We start from the raw sequence: 20,030 nt of genomic DNA, 5'->3' as shown, positions 1-20,030 counted from the left end.
CTGAAACAAAAGTTTTATTTTCCTGATACGTATGGGGGAGTGAACCGAGCTTAAAATGTTACAAAAAAATGATTAATTTAAGTTGACCGGTAATAGGACATTTCGTCAACGATTTTTTGTCCGCGCACCTGTTTTTTCCAGTAATTTACGTCCACGCATTTTTTTCAGCACGGGAGTTTTGGTCCACGTGCCAGTTGAGACCCAAAGTTAATTGACCCACATGTAAATACAAATGACAATTGCTCACGACGTTTTTGGATGAAAATGTATAATGTCTTGGAAAAATGAGGGTTATTTGCTTGTTTTTTTGTTTTGTCTGTTTGGTCTAACTCAGAGTAATGTACAGTTGAGAGTTTTGGTAAAAATGGGGGAGCGTCAGTTCCATGAGACAAAATTCACTAAAACTCTCTACACCTCTTTGGTATAACAGGACTTAATAATCTTTCAAGAAATTCCCACCTTGTTATACCTGAACCGGATGGACCTCTGTATTTGCCTCAGCTAAAGGCTCTTAGATTTTTCCTGTGTACGATAAGTATCTTGATTTATTTTGCGAGGAAAAATCTGTACTTTTAAAGGGTGCCTGTCATTCTTAATACGTTCAATTTCATATAACACTGTGCAACACCTCTGTTGTGAAATAGTTGCTTCAGGCGCCACCGCATACGGCGGGCGGGCGCGCGGCCAGCGCAAAACGCGCATTGGCGCCTATAAACCTAAGTGGATACTTCAAGCATTGTTCAATGCGTGAAGTATCCACTTAGGTTTGTAGGCGCCAGTGAGCCTCTCGCGCTGGCAGCACGCGCCGCTCCGCTCTGTTAGGCTTTAATATTTATACTCGCATAGTCAGCGTTTTTTAACTCATGATTTTGAAATGTTTGCACACCCCGCCCAACACGGAAATATTTTAAAAATATTGCTGAAATATTGTCAAAAACATTTTAACAATATTTTAACAATATCGAAACAATATTGCTGCAATAGTTTGTTGTCCGCCCCCCTGACAATATTGCAGCAATATTGTCAAGGTAATATTGATAATACTAGCTGCTCCGGGCGCCCTACGGGCGCCCTCCACAGCTAGCAATGGTGGTGCAGTAGCTTATTTGGAATCGGAGCGATTAGTTGAATCTATTTAATAATGATGATGATTCTGCGGCAGAAGATCAAGGAATTTAACTGCCTCTCTGCGTTACAGGGTGGAGACTGCCATTCTACCGAAAAATGTTATAAAAAGCTCGCATTATTAATTTTTCTTTTTTTTGTGTTACTGTTTAAATTTTTTTTATTTTTATTTTTTGATAATTTTCTAATGACTATGAGGCTTTTGGGATTTATAAAAGATCGAAGCACCTCTTTGTGCACGATGTTTTTTGTACGGTTGCCTTTGGGAAGAATTTGGACTTCAAAATTTTTGTACGATGTAGCTCGTGAGAGTGCAACATATAGTTTACCATGACCAAAAACTGTTTGGGGTAAATAAATGCCGACTCGCTTCAGTGTTTGACCCTTAGCTTTGATGATGGTCATGCAGAACGCAATGCGAATTGGAAATTGTCGCCTCTTAAAAGAGAAAGGGAGAGAGGAGTCTGCAGGTGACAAATCAATTCTTGGCAGTGAAATTCTTTCACCGGCCTTCTCGCCGGAAATGACCTGCAAATCAAGACAATTTTCATAGCGTTTCCAGACGATCAATCGGGTACCATTCGATAAACCTTTAGAAACGTTGAGGTTTCTTAAAAGCATGACAAAAACCCCCTCCAAAAGTGTGAGTTTATGCGGTGGTAAGCCACTAAGATTAAGATTAAGATTAAGATTAGAGCCACTAAGATTAGGTGACAAATCAATTCTTGGCAGTGAAATTCTTTCACCGGCCTTCTCGCCGGAAATGACCTGCAAGTCAAGACAATTTTCATAGCGTTTCCAGACGATCAATCGGGTACCATTCGATAAACCTTTAGAAACGTTGAGGTTTCTTAAAAGCATGACAAAAACCCCCTCCAAAAGTGTGAGTTTATGCGGTGGTAAGCCACTAAGATTAAGACTGTCCCAGAATTCGAGGGGAAAATTGAGAGCCTCTCCCTCTTCCTCTACAATGAGCCTGTTAACACTGAAGTACGTTTTAGAGACACCTGAAAGAACTTCAACAACCTTGTCGTTAATTTCATTGCAATGCTTATTTTTAGGGGCCAGAATTGCGCAGTTTGTGAAATCTACGTTCGAACATGAGGAAGCTATCTTTTCCATAAATTTCAGTAATAATATCAGTTTCAGTAATACTGCTTGTCGGTAAATCAATGAATTCCGGCATGGCCTTTTTTAGCAGAAAGGTAAACATCATCACCTATTTCGAGTTAAAATTTTGCAAACTCCGCTTCGTCTTGCAAAGTTCTCATATTTTGAGTAAGTTTTCTGATTTTGAAAAGAGGTCAAAGTGGTGAGAATTTGATTGCATTTTGCACTAATGTTTGGCGAGAAGCATGCGGAACAACGGGTAAAACCTGTCTAAAATCACCACCCTAGACGACAATTTTTCCTCGAAAAGGGATATCATTACCCATTCTCTAAATAAGAAGTCGGTCGATGCATGCCAGAGCATGCGTGATAACCATGGGAGCTTCGCCCCCAAAAAATGATCGTTGTTTTCCGAATAGTCTCAGCCTCTCTTGAGCTAACCGTGAGACTCGACACAGAATTCTCATTCAGAACCGAAGGAATTTTGAATTTGCTATGAACCGGCCGACCGTTAGGTAGCAACGATGCGGCGATACCTGTCCAAGCAACGGAGATGACGTCTAAGTTTTCCTTTGTACAATACGCAGTAAGACATTCTTAAACGAAAGTTTTTCCCGATCCTCCTGGACCATCAATGAAAATCGCATTACACGTGTAAGATGGATTTTGGATGAGACTAATTATTTCAGAAATAATTTGATGTTGCTCTGGGTTAGCGGCAGAAATCATGGAATCATAGTTTTAGGGGGAGGAGAGTCAGGCTCTGACCCTTGAAGATTCAGGTTAATTGGAAGCAATTCCGGAAGATCAAATTATGATATTGAAAATCCATGAAGTCTTAATGTGCTTTCAATAGCAAAAAGCCGATCAACGTAGTCGACCGACCAACAAAATAAAGAGAGAGGAAGAAACGAAGTATCAAGCAAATTTGAAACAAAGTTGGAAAGAGAAAAGAACAAATAAGAATGAAATGTCCATAACAATACATGTTGTTAGCAATACGTGTGCGCACCGCTGCAGTAATAAGTCAGGGTCAGTCAAACCGCCAGGATGCCTATCAAGAAGTGGTGAAGCGGAGTAGCTGAGAGATTGCGACGGAATGTGGGTGGTGAGTGACGAACGACAATGCGACCCAAACCTTCTTTGAGGTTGGTGGGAGGAAAGCTATACGAAAGAAAACGGAGGTAGCCGAAAGAACGTGGTGGGAGGGGTGGCTGAGACCCTAGTGGGGGTATCTAGAGACGGGCAAGCAGGTAGCGGCCAGATGACCGCTCGAAACAGCTGAACTTTACTCGTCGATAAAAGTAAGAAAATTTGAGAAAATCGAAAAAACAATTACAGCCTGCAAATTTACAGATCAGAAGCTTTCATTTAAAAAAAACCCCATGCAAATCGGTCCGGTGGTTCTCTCAAAGTTAATGTCCCAAAATGCGGACTTTAGTCTGAATAAATGGGAGAAAATTTGAGCCCAGCTAAACTTCACTCGTCGATAAAAGTAAGACAATTTGAGAAAATCGAAAAAACGATCACAGCCTGTAAATCTACAGATCACAGGCTTTCATTTAAAAAAAACCCCATGCAAATCGGCCCGGTGGTTCTCTCAAAGTTAACGTCCAAAGATTCGGACCTCCGTTTTAATGCATCGAAGACAATTTTAGAAAATTATGGGAGAAAATTTGAGAAAATCGAAAAAACGATCACAGCCTGCAAATCTACAGCTCAGGGGCTTTCATTTAAAAAAAAGATCACGCAAATCGGTCCGGTGGTTCTCTCAAAGTTAATGCCCCAAGATTTGGAACTTTGCATTTTAATATATAGGATATTTTAAAAATATTTACTTGCGATGAGGTTATCATATTCCATATCCGTGTGCGCGCACTCTAGGAGACGTCTTTGGTACTAATTTTCTTTCTAATGTACACATGCGTCCAAATTGTGGATCGTAGAGTTGTTACTGACCTTAAAATCCGCGCCGTCCTAGTCGGGATTAGAACCCACGCCTCGGGGTGGAGTTGATATCCGAAGTCCAGTACTTTACCACCAGACCAGCCAGGCTTGATGTAGATGGGCCCGTAAATTCAATCTCTTAACTATCGCAGGCCTCTGAGTCCGTAATATGTTTGTTTATTGACGGATTCTTATAATATTTTACCAGAATTTATTATTTATTATTTATTTATTATTTTTTATTTCATCCTGTAATTTGTGTTTCAAATTCTTTATTAATTGTACTCAACATATTCCTATTCCATTCCATTCCTATTCCATTTCCATATATCCTATTGTATTACAAATTTTCGTTTTTTTTAACTCTCTCATTTTTTTCTTTACCAAATTACTGTTTTTTATAATTGCGTCTTTTTCCAGTTTTAATTATTTGAGCTTTTTCCTAGTTTGAATTTATGTCGATGTATTTATGTTATGTTATTTATTTTTTTCCCTTCTTTTTGTCTTTTCTTCCCCCCCCCCTTTCTTTTTTCTAGCGATTGATTTTAGTAAGTTCCGCAAAATAATTGGTAAACAGAGCAAAACCATACGCTAATTTGGCAAACATTTTGAAAATCTAGCAAAAATTTTAGCCATAATAGCATAAACTAGTAATGTTAATTTCGCAAAAGTATAGTTTGCCATTTTCGCACAATAAAATTACCACTTTTGCAAATTGTTTTGTCGTTCTCGCCACGAGGGTGGGCATTTTAAACAAATTGCAGAAATCGCAAACCATTTTTTGCCATTTTAGCAATTAATTTTTAAATATTACAAAAATATTTATAAAATATTTTTAACATAATATTAAACAAATATTTTTAAACTAATATTTCTAAAATAATTTTAAAATATTTTGTAAATATATTTTACAAACTGTTTTAAAAGTAATTACATAAATATATTTTGTAAATATATTTAAAACATTTTTATAAATATATTGTTACAAGATTGTCATGAAATATTTTAGCAATATTGTCAACATATTTCTGCAGTGTAGTTAAGGAAATATTTACATGACAATATTGTTTCAATATTGACAATATTGCTGCAATATTGCTGCAATATTTCGTGTTGGGCGGGACTCTGCATTGATTATTCTCATTTAAATTGATGGGAAAAAAATATGTATCAATTTATCAAAGGAGAATAATAATATAATGCGTGTTTTTTTAAATATTCGTGGTTCTGTGTCAAATTTAATGATTTCCAAAGCTTTTTATTTTTTTCTTTTACATTTTGTGCTTTTATTGTGCTGCAGCGAGGTGCACGCGTAACCAAACGCTCAAAATTTGACGCATTTTACTCTAAAAGATCGATGTACAAATGGGTTAAAACTGAAGATTGCGTGCTCTTTGGTTTTTTCCCCTCTTTTATTCATTTTTGCAGTTTCTGTCGGCACAACTGCGGCTCATTGAGATTAATATCGCTTGGAAAAGGTTTTAGAAATATTTGCCACGTTTTAAAAATATAAATGTTTTCAAAATGAAGTAATAAATTCGTAAAGAAAAAATTAAAAAAATAAAAAAAAGTACCTATACACATATAAGGTATATTGTACATCGAATACTAGCATCGAATCTTGCATCGTTTAAACTACTGGGCGTAAACTACTGGACAGAAAAAGTGCGCGGACAAAAAATCGTTGATAATATGTCCTGAAACCGAATAGACCAATCTAAAATTTGACGTCCGACGTGTAGTATAATATTTTACATTAAGCACGTATAACTGATTAAAGAAAGAATGAAAAAAAATTCTGTAACTATGGATGAAGTCTCAAATAAGCGAATACCCAAACAGCGCACAATCACCTACGAAGATTGTATGCGCATTTTTCTCGTATACTTTTCCCCTCAACCGCACTCGGAGGGATCGAAGACTCACAAAACCCGCTTAAAAATTTTGTTTTCGGTGATAAAAGCTGCCAACTGCAACCGGTGCTGGAGGGCAGGCGCTCACTTAAATCCCTTGAGGAGCGTTTTTGAGATACCCGCGCCACGCCGCGCCGGGAGATTGGACGATTAAATGCGAAAAGGGGTGGCTTGTTGTAATAAAGACTCTCAAAAATAGGCCATTTGGCTCGGCGCCCAGTTCTCAGTCCGTGCGGCCACCCCCCCCCCCCCTCCACCGAATCCTTTTTCAGCCGAAGCGTCTACCTCTCTGCCCCAATTTCACGGTTCAAGTTCGTAATAACATCAGGTTAATCGCACGGGTTGTCAAGTTTCGAGAAAGAGAGACACTTAATTTTGTATATTATGACTTTAGCTAATCGCCAAAACGCCTTCATTTTAAGAGATATGCAACACGATCTCCCACGTGACTAAATAGTGGTATCTAGTGAGGACCTAGAAGGAAAACCGACGTGAGAGGGGTCAAGCTGTTTTCACCGCAGTGAGAACAAAATTCTTCGGTTCGTAGGGCTAATGCCTCAATCATGCAAACCAACCAATTTGACTAACAGGATCGAACTTCAACTCGGTGAATTAACGCTACTGTCCATAAGTTGAAGATTCAGTTCAATGATCTGAGAAACTTTATTTCGTAAGGAACAAGATCCATACTATCCAAAATATTTCGATAAGGTTTTGTCGACCGAATAGTTTGGCACGTGATTTGAAAAGTGCCCACTCAATTTATCGGAGCGAGCAACCCGTGTGAGCATACGTTCAAATGTTACCACTGACGTCAGTCTCAAAGTGAATATTGTTTGTACTTATTAACCTCGTTTCTCAGTTATACCGAATGAATAGTTTTTCCCGTGTGAGCATACGTTCAAGTGTTACCACTGACGCCAGTCTCAAAGTGAATATTGTTTGCACTTATTAACCTCGTTTCACAGTTATACCGAATAAATAGTTTTTCCCATGTGAGCATACGTTCAAGTGTTACCACTGACGTCAGTCTCAAAGTGAATATTGTTTACACTTGTTAACCTCGTTTCACAGTTATACCGAATGAGTAGTTTTTCCCATGTGAGCATACGTTCAAGTGTTACCACTGACGTCAGTCTCAAAGTGAATATTGTTTACACTTGTTAACCTCGTTTCACAGTTATACCGAATGAATAGTTTTTCCCATGTGAGCATACGTTCAAGTGTTACCACTGACGTCAGTCTCAAAGTGAATATTGTTTACACTTGTTAACCTCGTTTCACAGTTATACCGAATGAATAGTTTTTCCCATGTGAGCATACGTTCAAGTGTTACCACTGACGTCAGTCTCAAAGTGAATATTGTTTACACTTGTTAACCTCGTTTCACAGTTATACCGAATGAATAGTTTTTCCCATGTGAGCATACGTTCAAGTGTTACCACTGACGTCAGTCTCAAAGTGAATATTGTTTACACTTGTTAACCTCGTTTCACAGTTATACCGAATGAATAGTTTTTCCCATGTGAGCATACGTTCAAGTGTTACCACTGACGTCAGTCTCAAAGTGAATATTGTTTACACTTGTTAACCTCGTTTCACAGTTATACCGAATGAATAGTTTTTCCCATGTGAGCATACGTTCAAGTGTTACCACTGACGTCAGTCTCAAAGTGAATATTGTTTACACTTATTAACCTCGTTTCACAGTTATACCGAATGAATAGTTTTTCCCATGTGAGCATACGTTCAAGTGTTACCACTGACGTCAGTCTCAAAGTGAATATTGTTTACACTTGTTAACCTCGTTTCACAGTTATACCGAATGAATAGTTTTTCCCATGTGAGCATACGTTCAAGTGTTACCACTGACGTCAGTCTCAAAGTGAATATTGTTTACACTTGTTAACCTCGTTTCACAGTTATACCGAATGAATAGTTTTTCCCATGTGAGCATACGTTCAAGTGTTACCACTGACGTCAGTCTCAAAGTGAATATTGTTTGCACTTATTAATCTCGTTTCACAGTTATACCGAATGAAGTTAAATTCTAAATAATATACTAGACTTGGAAAACTTGTTACAATAAGCTTGAGTTTATAATTTTGTTAAGAGTCCGGTTATTAGCCGACTAAGGCATTTATGACGGCCAAAATTACGGAAATGCATAGGAGCTGATCTTACAATCGTGTTGAGGTAACAATATTTATTATGGTCATTACTCTACCCTAGCAATCTTGGTGGTAAACTTCACTCGCATATTTTTCTCTCTCCAGTGATGAATCACGTGCTCCATATTTTAATTAGCTGTTGCAGTTTGTGATTAAGTGCGTTCACTGGGAGAAGACGTTTGACCATAGGAAAACGGAACCTTTTCCCCCTACCCAGACAATCCTGAAACTACATTTTAATTGGGAAATAAAATATGATCCCAAAAACAAGTCTTTCTTGTTTACGTTAGACGTTACTCTCAGTTTATTCTGTGGTTTTTAACCAAACAAGCAGAATACATTCATTTATATCGTTTTTTTGCCGTCCAAATGCAAAATTTGTATGCGATTTTTAACATTTTGCAGCAGCCGAGATACTGAACAAAAATTTTATGTCATTCCGATTAATTTTTCCAATGTTAGGTTCGACGTTTTTCTTGTAAACAATTTTTTCGTCCCAAAGCTGTTATTATGGTGACTTCAAAGTTCTAAAATAAAGTTAAGTAGTATAAATAAAGTTCTAAGTATTTCTAAAATAAATCAACCGATTAAATAAATAATTAACTGATGCGTGGCTACTGATTTCTTTTTCTCCTTTTACTTTGCATCTTCTCATGTTACCATGTTCACAGCGAATTCGCTCACGGAGACCGTCTGAGGGTGATAGCACTATTCAACCACGCGGGAGCTCGTGTTGACTACACTAAAAATTGAAGGCAAGCTGATATGACGCTAAAGTAATTGGAAGCTATTTTCGGAGTTTCCGCTATTTGAGCTATTTGTTTCCGAGTGAGCGTTGCGTTAATGGCTGTTTACAGGTAGACGATAAGTGCGCTTGAACCCAATTTGAAACTGAACCTTCATTCAACCAGAAAAAATTCACCATGAAAAAATTTGAATGGGTTGACGTGATTCTAACAAAATTTATCGTATTCACAACTTTGTCGACAGAAACCGTCTAACTATTGTAAAGATGATAGTAGATTATTTCTATCTCCTCTAATGATGTGCAAATTTATGTACAGAAAACCAAATGAATAACTCGACTGGAAGTATAAAGTAATTTTAATTGCACACTGTTGTAACTATTACTAAAATTCGACCTTTTATTATTATGTATTGATCTCGCACGTGCAAAGAACTCCGAGAAATTTTATTCATTTTTTTCCTTTGGTTCAGAGACATTTTTTATCTCAAAAGGTTAAATTTTATGTCTGCAGTTTGCCACAGTGGTTTTCAGTGTGATATGAAGCGATGCATCCCAGAGGACTACCGATGTGATGGTCACGTGGACTGTGAAGATAAAAGTGACGAATTAGACTGCATCCAGTGTCAAAAAGGTAATATAAATGTTCTTCTTGCAATCAACCCTCTTGTTGAATAATGCTGATCTGCTGTTGGCTTCAATGATTAAGGAGTCAAAGGTTTCTACGGTTGTGTTCATCCGAGCGGAAAGAAAACTGATGATGGGCAACAATTACAGTTTTAAATTGACCCGAGGAGATGTACTCATTTATCGACTTGATCCATCTGGTTGCAACGAAATGGTCTTGAACTCTCTGCCACGCTCTTCGTGGCCATAACCCCCCCCCCCCCCCCCTTGGAGTCACAAACGGGAATAAAGATTACACCAATTGAAAGTTTTTCGTAACCTTTGATTGGCCCATTCTCAAATTCCTCTCTCCGTTCCTTCTCTCATTCCGTTTGTTCCTTGTCGAACCCGTAATTCTCCGGTCCATTCCAAATTATAATCTTTGCAATTGGTGAAAATGTAATCCTTATTCCCGTTTGTGACACTGTGGAGGCCTAAAATACGGGAACCAATCAGAAATGGATTCACATTGTCTTGACTCTCACTATAGCTGATTCTAGCTAAAACCGCCCAACTGACATTTTCCCGCAGGATTTGGGGAGTTTTCGGAGGAAAAATCGGCAACCGCGAGGGACGAGAGGACTCTCTGGATGCGTTAGCGTCGGGATTGGAATCCCGATCTGAAGTGGATTCGCGAGACAGGAGCTAGACGATCTTCAAATTGAGTTTCCGTGTAATTGATCTCTCTGCAAGCGTGTGTCTCTGCTACGGTCAGTAGTTCAACCTGTAGCCACCAGGGAGCACTTGTTTACTCGATACTCTCCGCGTCCTAAACCGTTGCCACTTCTACTCCCGCCTAGAGTCCCTTTATAATCACAGTAGGACAGACCTTTTGTCAGAGTTAAGACAATGTGAGTCCATTTCTGATTGGTTACCGTATTTGAGGCCTCCACATTGTCACAAACGGGAATAAAGATTCCGTTTTCACCAAAGGGAGAATAGTAGGAAGGTCAATAGTTGAATGTTGGAGCCTCTAAAGTAAAAGCTTCCACCACTGTCAAGATACCAGTGAATGATCTCTTGTCTCTGAGCTCTTGCTCTTAGGACCCAAAAATGAGTACGTTCTAAGCATATTTAGTTGAGAAATGACTGAAAATGTGGTTTTTATTTGAAAATCGCAACGGATACTTCATTCAATCACATTTTTACGACAAGTTCAAATATTTATACGGCAAATTGTGTGTTAAATTGGAGATAACTCAACTTGAATATGGTAAGTTTGACAACAAGTGTAGCTGGTGAAAACCCCAACGGTTGGCAATAACCCCCTCCCATCATCAAAAACCAAAACGAAGCGCCACTATTTTTGAGTTCTGAGGCCTCCATTGACAGTGAAAGGGGCGTCATTTCCATACTCACTGTATAAAGGTGCTCCACTCTCGCCTGTTACTGAAAGCTAATATGATACAGCTTTGTATCCTGATCGAAGATATGCATCCCTCTCCCTCTCAAATTAAATTTTATCGGTTTCATCGGTCGCTTTTATTGTATCGTTAATTTTATCAATTCTATAGGTTTTGTCGGATAGAGTACCATTATATGGAGGGCATTGCCCTGTTTCCTCCGATCTCTCATTGGTTTGCCAATTTTTATCTCCTTGGTTTGCCAGTTTTTAGCCTTATAGCTCATCTATGATGAAAAACCGGTTAATTGAACCATTTTCAGCATTATTGTCGTATTATAATTTCTCGCACATCATGCCCCTATCTGAAAATGACCAATTCAATTGGGACCATTTCTAAATTCTTGTTCATGCCTAGTTTTTGTGCGAACAATCAAAACAATGGCTTAAAAGTTGTTCTGACTTTTTTTCACTGATGTTTCACATTCTATGAATGTTATCAAAAGTCTATCAATACATAAAAAATCAGGTGAAATTGTGGTGAACTTAACTATCAATTCCTTCATGTCCTTCAAATGATAGATCGCATTGTGCTAAAAGGAACCAAGGGCATTCCAATGTTTTAGGATTGTGCAAATTACATTCTTTGCGATAAAATTACTGAAGTCATACAACAAATTAAATTTACAGAGGTCGTTTTCGGCTTGAATTTATAGTTTGTGGGGAGTAAAGATTATATAACAGTTTATATTCGCAAGGTAAAAAAGTAGCACCATCTAAGCGACATTGGAACGCTCTCGGTTTATTTTTGCAAAATGCAATCCAAAGGAAGCATGAAATCAAACTTTGAAACGTTGAAATGGAGGAACGTAGTTTGGAAGTTCGCTATCTCCTCGATGCGGGAGTGGGCTATTATCGGTTTGGCAAAAGCCCCGATATTGATGTATTGTGCGAGCAAAAACTTATCGTGAAATCCAGGTGGCATTCTTTCGCTCAGGTATGCGTTCAATTCCACCCGTAGTTTTTGGGTCAGGGTGAGATACAGTCAACTTTTAAAGGCAAGGTCGAACATCCGAGCGGAGCCTGACGACACTTTGATTTAAATGAAAATTCCACGCAAGTAAAAATTTCCATAATCCACGGAGCACGGACACGTCTATCATCCCGCAGCGCAAACGCATTATTTGCACTTAATCAACGGCTTGAGAGCTCGGATCGGAACTGACACGCGAATCATATGAGGAAACTTTAAATTAGAAAGTAGTGCTCCCGAGCTAGAATTAAACTTACTCACAATTGGATGCCATTACGAACACATATACGTTGCAAAGTAGATAAGTGAATGCTTACCAAAGCCTTTAAACGGCATATTTTTACTTAAACATTTTCTTTGCGAGGCCTCTCAATCGAACACTGGTTTTCTCATCTTTCTGCCATAATCTCATGATTGAAGCGCTGGGTGCAGAAAGGGCATTTCATAGTTGCGGTGTCTCAGGAATCAGGATCTCCGTTAACGTTTCATCCTTTATAATTAAAGCAAATGCATGGAATTCGTTGAAACTTTTCCTGAATTTTCATCATGGTTACACGTTACTAAAACCAAAAAATTTCAGATACTTTGCTCAAAAGTTTCCTCCTTAAAATATAAAGTAGCGGTGGAGATTCTAAGACACCGCAACGAAGAAATAACCTTTTTGCATCCAACCCCTCGATTCTGCTTTGCATGCATTTCTACTTCCGCCGCACAAAGGATCGAGTCAATCAGAGAGGTCGGACATAAAATTTTTGACTAAAACTGCACATTTTGATGTTTATTTTGATATATTTTAAATTTTAAAGGGGTGATTTTGGAAGAAAATTTCACGAGAACACCAATGAAGCCACTCTCAGAATCTCAAAGTTTTGTATAAACGGAGTTATAAGCGTTTAAAGTTTCCAAATTTTGTCCGACTTCTCCTATCGACTCTATCCACTGTCCGCCGGATCACGCTTGTTAAGGTTTCGGATCTAAATCGGCATATGGCACATTTACCGAAAAATTGAACAACATGGGATTGGGATTTAGAAAATGTAAGCATGATGTTCGGTATCTATGGTATGCAGTTGGATCGAGTTCAATAAAATGTGTTTTAAATTTGAAATATAGCAACTCTTCCTTTTATCAGTTCATTAATCTCTGCTATCCATTTTACTCTCGCTCATCCGCCCACGTTTTTCCCCCACTTTTTTAATGCTTGGAGACCTTTCAATTAGAATCATTCCATCTGCGTGCTTGGAAAGCGAAGTGGCGAAAACAAGTTTGAAGCCACTCGTAATGCCAATGAATTTAAATGTGCTCGTGAGGGTATCATCCATAAAATCAACTGTTCCTTTCATTTAGCAAGAATGATGTTAAATTAGGGGCATGTTTTCATTCTGTTCACTTCCTTGCATTGCGATGATCAAATAGTAAATAGTATATCGAACGTCTAATGCGACAAATACAAAAAAAAAACATTATAAAAAGTGGGTCACATGCTTTGGGTCTCATTTTTTCACTTTCATCTTTCTTTCTTTTTTTATACATACTTTATCAAACATGACTCTTCCAAGCTATGAGAAGGACACCTTATTTTTTGTTGAAAAATGCTTCTCCAAAAGGATTTCTGGCGCGTATTTTAAAATAAAGTTGATCACGTCTATCACTTAAATAAAAGTGCTCTAATCACTCTTTTAGGAGCTCCTAATTTAACGGACTTTTGTTTTCTTTACAGGAATGATTCATTGTGGCTCAAATCGATGTATCTCTATGAGTCAGATGTGTGATGGACGAGTAGATTGCCCTTACGGTCAAGATGAGAGGAATTGCAGTAAGTTACTAAAGACCGATTTTTTTTTTTTTTTTTTTTTCAAATGAGTGCTCTATTTTGTGATACCTTCTTTTTTAAAACATATTAATGATGAACTATGAAGTAAATAATCAACTATGAAGTAAATAAGGTTGTTGGAGCAGGTTGATAGTCCGCACGGCCGGACGGCCGGCTACCTGAGTTCGTATTTTGTTCGACGGATGCAAGGCGCCAGAATACAACTATTCCTGTATGATGGCTGACCATATTGCATAAGCAAAAATTGAAGGCGTTTTGAATGATTTCAATCGTTCCGAGATGACGCACGGGCATGCCGGGGCAAAGCAGAAATTCGGTTTTATTTATTTCTCCCAGGAAGTACTTTTCATTATTCAATCTTTTAGTTACTTCACTCAACTTTACGTTTATGTAGATAGAAGTTACATTCTTAGAGACGTGAATTAACTATCAACATTTTATCTAACTTACAGGGAAAGGAAAGAAATATTAAACAGATATAATCCTTAAATCATTCAGTTCAATCGTATTAATCAGAATCAGCCGACCTGCGTTTAACGTTATTTGATTTCCTTGCAGGTTCTATTCTGTGTAAACCAAGCAACAATTCACCTTGAAATTGGTCGTCAATTTCCCCTTCAATGTAGCAAAGTAATATATTCACAAAATTATAAGGCCTTCTGTATTCGTATTTTTCGTGTATAAAAATGAAACATGCATGAGGAAAAATTAGGCAGCATCATCCGTAGTTCAGCCGATCCTGCTGGCTGATTATTGAAATTGATAGACAAAGCGATAGGTGAAGCGCAAGCGCACTCTTTGGTGCAATGAGTCAACTTGATGGAGCAGTTTACCATCAATTTTGTCTCGGTGAACAGATTTGTAATAGCTAGTAGCAACTAATTGAAAATGATTGATTTCGCTAAAGACATTGTGGACGATACAATGCCGTTGGTTATTCAATCAATTTTTTCATGTATACGGCACCAACTTTTAATTAACAAAACCAAAATGGTTATCCGCGCACAGTCATTTTTTTCCGTGTAAAGAACAAAGAATTTAATACCCGGAACGTTTCAAACTAGTTACAATTTCATTTTCAACCGGAAAATAATATAAACTAACTAAACTAAATAACTATTAAACTATAACTAACTATAAACTTGAACTATAACTAACTAATAAATAAATAACCATTTTGAAACGTTCCGGGTTTTGTTTATTTTTTGTTCAATAATCAGCCAGCTGGTCCATATTCATGCTTTTAAACCGATGTTGATGTGCGTTGCAGTGCGGCTGAGCAAAGAGATGGGTGACGAAGCTGAGGGAGATCTAGAGATATATCAACCAGAGCATCACAGATGGCGGAAAGCCTGCGTCTCCTTTTGGGATGAAGGATCCGCGGGGGAGGTCTGCTCCGTCCTCGGCTATGGGTAAGTTCCTGGACCTCCAGGTCAGTTAGGATGTTGCATGTGTGAGGTATTTGCCATTTGACTATTAATTCTTATGCAACAGTTCGCGAGAAACACGATGGTGCATCTGGTTTTCTCTAAAATTATCTTCCAAGCTCAAAAGAAGCTCTCAAGTTGAGGCCGAAATGGAGGGGATATCCCACCCTACCCTGAGAGCCCACGTCTACATCAAGACAAACTCTCCATGCAAAGATAGGGTGCAAATACATTGACAGAGCTGCCACTTTATGTGGGGACTCTAAAACTGAAAACACGGCAGCACTGCTTATGTATTTGCTCCCTATTTTTGCATGGAGAGGTGGGCTCTCAGGATAGCGTGGGATATCCCCTCCATTTTGGCTTCAACTTGAGAGATTTTTGTGAGCTTAGGAGTTGATTTCAGAAATGGCACCATCGTGTTTATCGTAAACTTTTACATAAGAATCAATGGTCAAATTGCAAATTTCTCACACATGCAACATCTCCATTGTTGAATCTTTATCGAATGACCCTCAGTAGATAAATATCGTTGCGTACATAAAGATAGGTATCAATCTAGAATAATGCTACAATCGAATTAATCCAAGGGAAAAGACTCAACCTAAGTAGAGCTGGGAGCCTTACCGCAGTGCTGAGTGGCGCTTAAAAATTGAATAATTTTCAGTTTGAGCGTTTTCGGATCAATTTCGCCCAGAATTCAATGCAAGTTTGGATTTTATATCGCACTACAGGATTTGCATGGTATATTCAGGTTTACATTTGATACGTTGGAGAGAATTAGGGAGATAGAGATACATAACGAAACACCAAACAAACAAAAACAAACAAACCCCCCCCCCCCAAAAAAAAAAAAACGGAGAAGCGTGGTATTTAATTTCTGGATGGCACCCACATACTCGCATTTAGAACTCGTCGCTTCCCATCGGAGAACCAAAATGAGGGATGTCCTCAATAACACCTTCCGAGAAAGTCAGAAATCCATGAACGGCCATTGAAACGCACAGTTGACAGACAACTTGACTCTAGAACTGCCGAGCGAGTTCCAAGTTTGAAAAGTTCGGGAAATCATTTCCTCACGACATCGCTTTAGCGTGTAATTTAGTAAGTAGGAGATGAATTTCCTCGAAAAAACTCCGAAGGATTTTTCGAAGTTTGTTGAAAAGTGATTTAATTTTCCAGCATCCAAGTTTGCGCCTCAAGTAACTGTAAGCTGCACTCAAGTAATTTTACCTTGTTTCGTTACAGTGTTGCTAAATCCGAGAGATTACTGGCGAAAAAGTCTTATAGCAAAGGACAGCAGCGGCATCCATATCGGCGTTCCTGGAAGAAGAAGGTGGCTCTCATGCGTGAGATGAAGACTTGCAACACGAGTGACCGAGAAAACTATCAAGTCAATTTGGCGTGCAGTGACTACAGTAAGTTTCACAAATTTTGTAGCTTTTTAAAATACTGAAGCTTTCACTGGAAGTGATATCAATCCTCTGTTCAAACAATATCATCTTTATTTTGAACCCAAATATGTTTTAAGTACGTGATCCACTAGAAATAGAGCAAGGAGGGGCATTTTCTGATTTATTGTTCTTCTTTGTAATGGCTCACGAACAAGGTCTGAACTAAAAAAGATGTCACAAGTTTTCTCTTCAAAGTCTTACGCAGAAAACGATACACTTAAAAGGGAAGTTTGAAACTCAACTCCCGAACGGGATATAAATGCGTAGGTACTTTTTAATATACCGATAAAATGGAAGTTCGATCATACTAATGGCATCATTTCATATTTTTGTCATTTAATCAACGGTAATGGAGAATTTGCAAGGGTCTGAAATTTGATGAATTTCCTGTTTAAGTGGAATCCTCTGAGTGAACTGAACACGAAGATACCCTTGATTCATAAATTGAGCGATTATTAGAGGAGATATGACAAAATAACCGATTCTGCTAAAATACAAGTGTTTAAATGGGAAATGCCGCCAGATGACGTCACAAGGCGGCGCATTTTCTCACTTTTAAATCAATTGTTCTCCAATTTCCCATGTCAGAAAAAAATTATGAAAAATATTGCGAACTCAGCCCATTAGGCACTTTCAGATGAAGCAATAAAAAAATTGCGTGCAAATTCTCCATTGTGAGCACTATATGTATATATCTTGTGTAGGTAGAAGTCTCCTTAAAAATATCTTTTTGTGTAATTCGTTTTCCTAGTAAAATTTTGAAAAGAAAACATGTTACTTAATGCTTTAATCCAAACCCTGTTCAGAAACCCATTCCATTCCATGGTCTGCCAAATCATTTGCTGCGAGAACTGATGAAGCCATGTTTTTTTTTTTTTTTTGTTTTTGTTTTTTTTAATTTTTTTTGTTTATTTAGTCTTTAGAGCTAGTGGTACAGCTATAGAACAAGTCATAAATTAATTTCTTAAAAGACTGTTGATGAACAACAAGACTAGATGACATGGTTGAATGATTCATGTCATAGGGAGGGGGGGGGGGGGGGTCTCACGTGCTGTTTTTTGTGAGGACTAAGTGTTTCTTTAATATTGCATATATGTGTAATGGCTTTTAGAGGGACCTTAATGTTTCTCATTGCTAATCCATGAGCAGCAAATATCAGAGCGCCATGCAGGCAAGCGTGATTGATCCATGACTGAAGTTCCTTCTTCTGTTTAGTTTGTGGTCTCCGTAAACACCCCATGGAGCGCCCTCTGCCGCGAATTATAGGAGGCGTAGAATCTACTCCTGGAGACTGGCCCTTTCTCGCCGCTTTGCTAGGAGGCCCAGAACAGATATTTTACTGTGCTGGAGTCCTTATCTCTGACCAGTGGGTCCTCACCGCCTCGCATTGTGTCGGGAAGTAAGTCAATTATTTTTTAGACTTTAAATTTTAATATTAATTTAATAGAGCTAGTTGGAATAATTCTGATCTGCCTGATACTGATATAATTGATCTTCCGGAGGAGCTCTGGCAGGATCGCTATCAGTGGCGGTTGGGTGTCGCTGAGCGCACAGAAGCAGTATAAGAGCGACTTAGTGGTGGTAGTAGTAGTAGTAGTAGTAGTAGTAGTAGTAGTAGTAGTAGTAGTAGTAGTTGGAATAATTCATTAAAAAAATTATTTGGATGTCGCTCTCTCGCCACTTCGCGAGAAATACATCACATTAAGGAATACAAAAGATGGACCTATACCTAAATTCCGAAAAAACTCAGTAAAATTTTCCGAATCCGTTTGGTATTCTGGCAACTTTTATTTTGATGCATTATTGATCTATTCTATCATCATTATTTTGGGTAGAAACCTTTTTTCAAGCTCAGTTTAAATTTACGACGGGTCTATTCGGTTATATAGGTAAAGCCATAATACCACGAAAAAACAGCAAGGAGAGGAGAAGGGACAGTAATCGGCTACATTTTAAGAGGATATACGATGAAGAGGCTGTAGCAGCCAATGCTCACTAAATGAAAAATAAGTTATTCTAACTGATGGACTGTTTTTTGATAGCTTCTCATCGGGTGACCCAACTGGCTGGACAATACAACTTGGCATCACCCGCAGAGACGCTCATTCATACATGGGTCAGAAGATGAAGGTGCATAGGGTCATATCACACCCCCAGTACAACGTGGGAGTTGCTCATGATAATGATGTTGCGCTCTTTCAGGTATAAAAAATATACTTTAATACGTTAATACAAGTCAATTTTTTTAATGTAAAAACGCTTCAACTTGTTTTCGCATAGGCAAGTTCAGGGTCACCATTCTTTTCGATCTATCACCTCAGCTTTCACTCGTTTTGCCCTATGGAGTTTACAACCCATGATGACACGACTATTCCTGTTATCCTGAGATCACCTTAATTACGTTGTATTACTGGAAGATCTGATGTGGAATATGCTTCATTTTTATTTATCTAGAATGCCCAATATAGGGTATCCGAATCATTTTAGTAAAAATGTGAAGGATATGTAATTTGTATTCACTAGATGTCTTGTAACAAAATTAAAGTTCAGGAGAAACATGAACTGATTTAGTATGGATCCACGTGATTTAAGTATTGTGAAAGCATGACACAGAGAAAGAAAGGCCTAAAGGAAAATGAATATGGGCAAAGACCCGAAAAAGCAAATTAATTCATTTCAAAATGAGGCAATATTATTTCTGATTCATCCATAAAAGCGCTTTATCCCCAAAGGAAAATCATGGTACATAATATTATGTTGTCTCTAAAAGGAGCCAGAAACAGCATTTCCTAATTTTCAAATGTAGTACAATTTCTCCGTTGCTACAATTACGATAATTTGACATCTAGTAACAAGTTTCAGTCTAACAATAGAACATCGCGAGGTGCCACGGCTCTATATCTTTAATTTTAATTTCAGCTCAAGACAAAAGTTGAGTTTCACGAGCATCTAGTTCCTGTTTGTCTTCCTCCTCCTAACTATGAACTCGCGCCAGGGACAATGTGCACCGTGATTGGCTGGGGAAAAACCGACGATTCTCACGGTAACTATTTACTATTTAGTTTCAAGTTAAGAATAAATAACTTTTTTCACCTTTCAGGTCTATAGTTTAATTGGTGGTATTTATCGATGAAAAGTTTAAGCTCTTGTTGACCTCTAACAAAGAAGTGTTCGTCTAGGACGTATGTTCACCGCATAAATCAGTCAATTTTAAATCAAAATACATTACCATTTCTCACTCACGAGTATTCACGATCCCGAAT

At 38.1% G+C, this 20,030-nt stretch overlaps 1 protein-coding gene across 3 annotated transcripts in view; it reads left to right on the top strand.

Annotated features, from left to right (window-relative positions):
* The window catches only part of LOC109041291 (corin serine peptidase), a 123,503-nt gene that overhangs the window by 91,108 nt on the left and 12,365 nt on the right, over positions 1–20,030 (top strand). For all 3 annotated transcript variants that reach the window (XM_019057587.2, XM_072298346.1, XM_019057588.2), the window contains 7 exons: positions 9,526–9,645; positions 13,773–13,868; positions 15,157–15,298; positions 16,562–16,731; positions 17,983–18,166; positions 18,810–18,969; positions 19,687–19,810. In XM_019057587.2, coding sequence (XP_018913132.2) covers positions 9,526–9,645; positions 13,773–13,868; positions 15,157–15,298; positions 16,562–16,731; positions 17,983–18,166; positions 18,810–18,969; positions 19,687–19,810 — 996 coding nt within the window. The remainder of the gene's footprint in view (positions 1–9,525; positions 9,646–13,772; positions 13,869–15,156; positions 15,299–16,561; positions 16,732–17,982; positions 18,167–18,809; positions 18,970–19,686; positions 19,811–20,030) is intronic.

The sequence above is a fragment of the Bemisia tabaci genome, chromosome 1 (genome assembly GCF_918797505.1).
Source record: "Bemisia tabaci chromosome 1, PGI_BMITA_v3".
Classification (NCBI taxonomy): domain Eukaryota; kingdom Metazoa; phylum Arthropoda; class Insecta; order Hemiptera; family Aleyrodidae; genus Bemisia; species Bemisia tabaci.
Note: the sequence above shows the minus strand (reverse complement) of the source record. Positions and strands in the feature narration are given on the sequence as shown.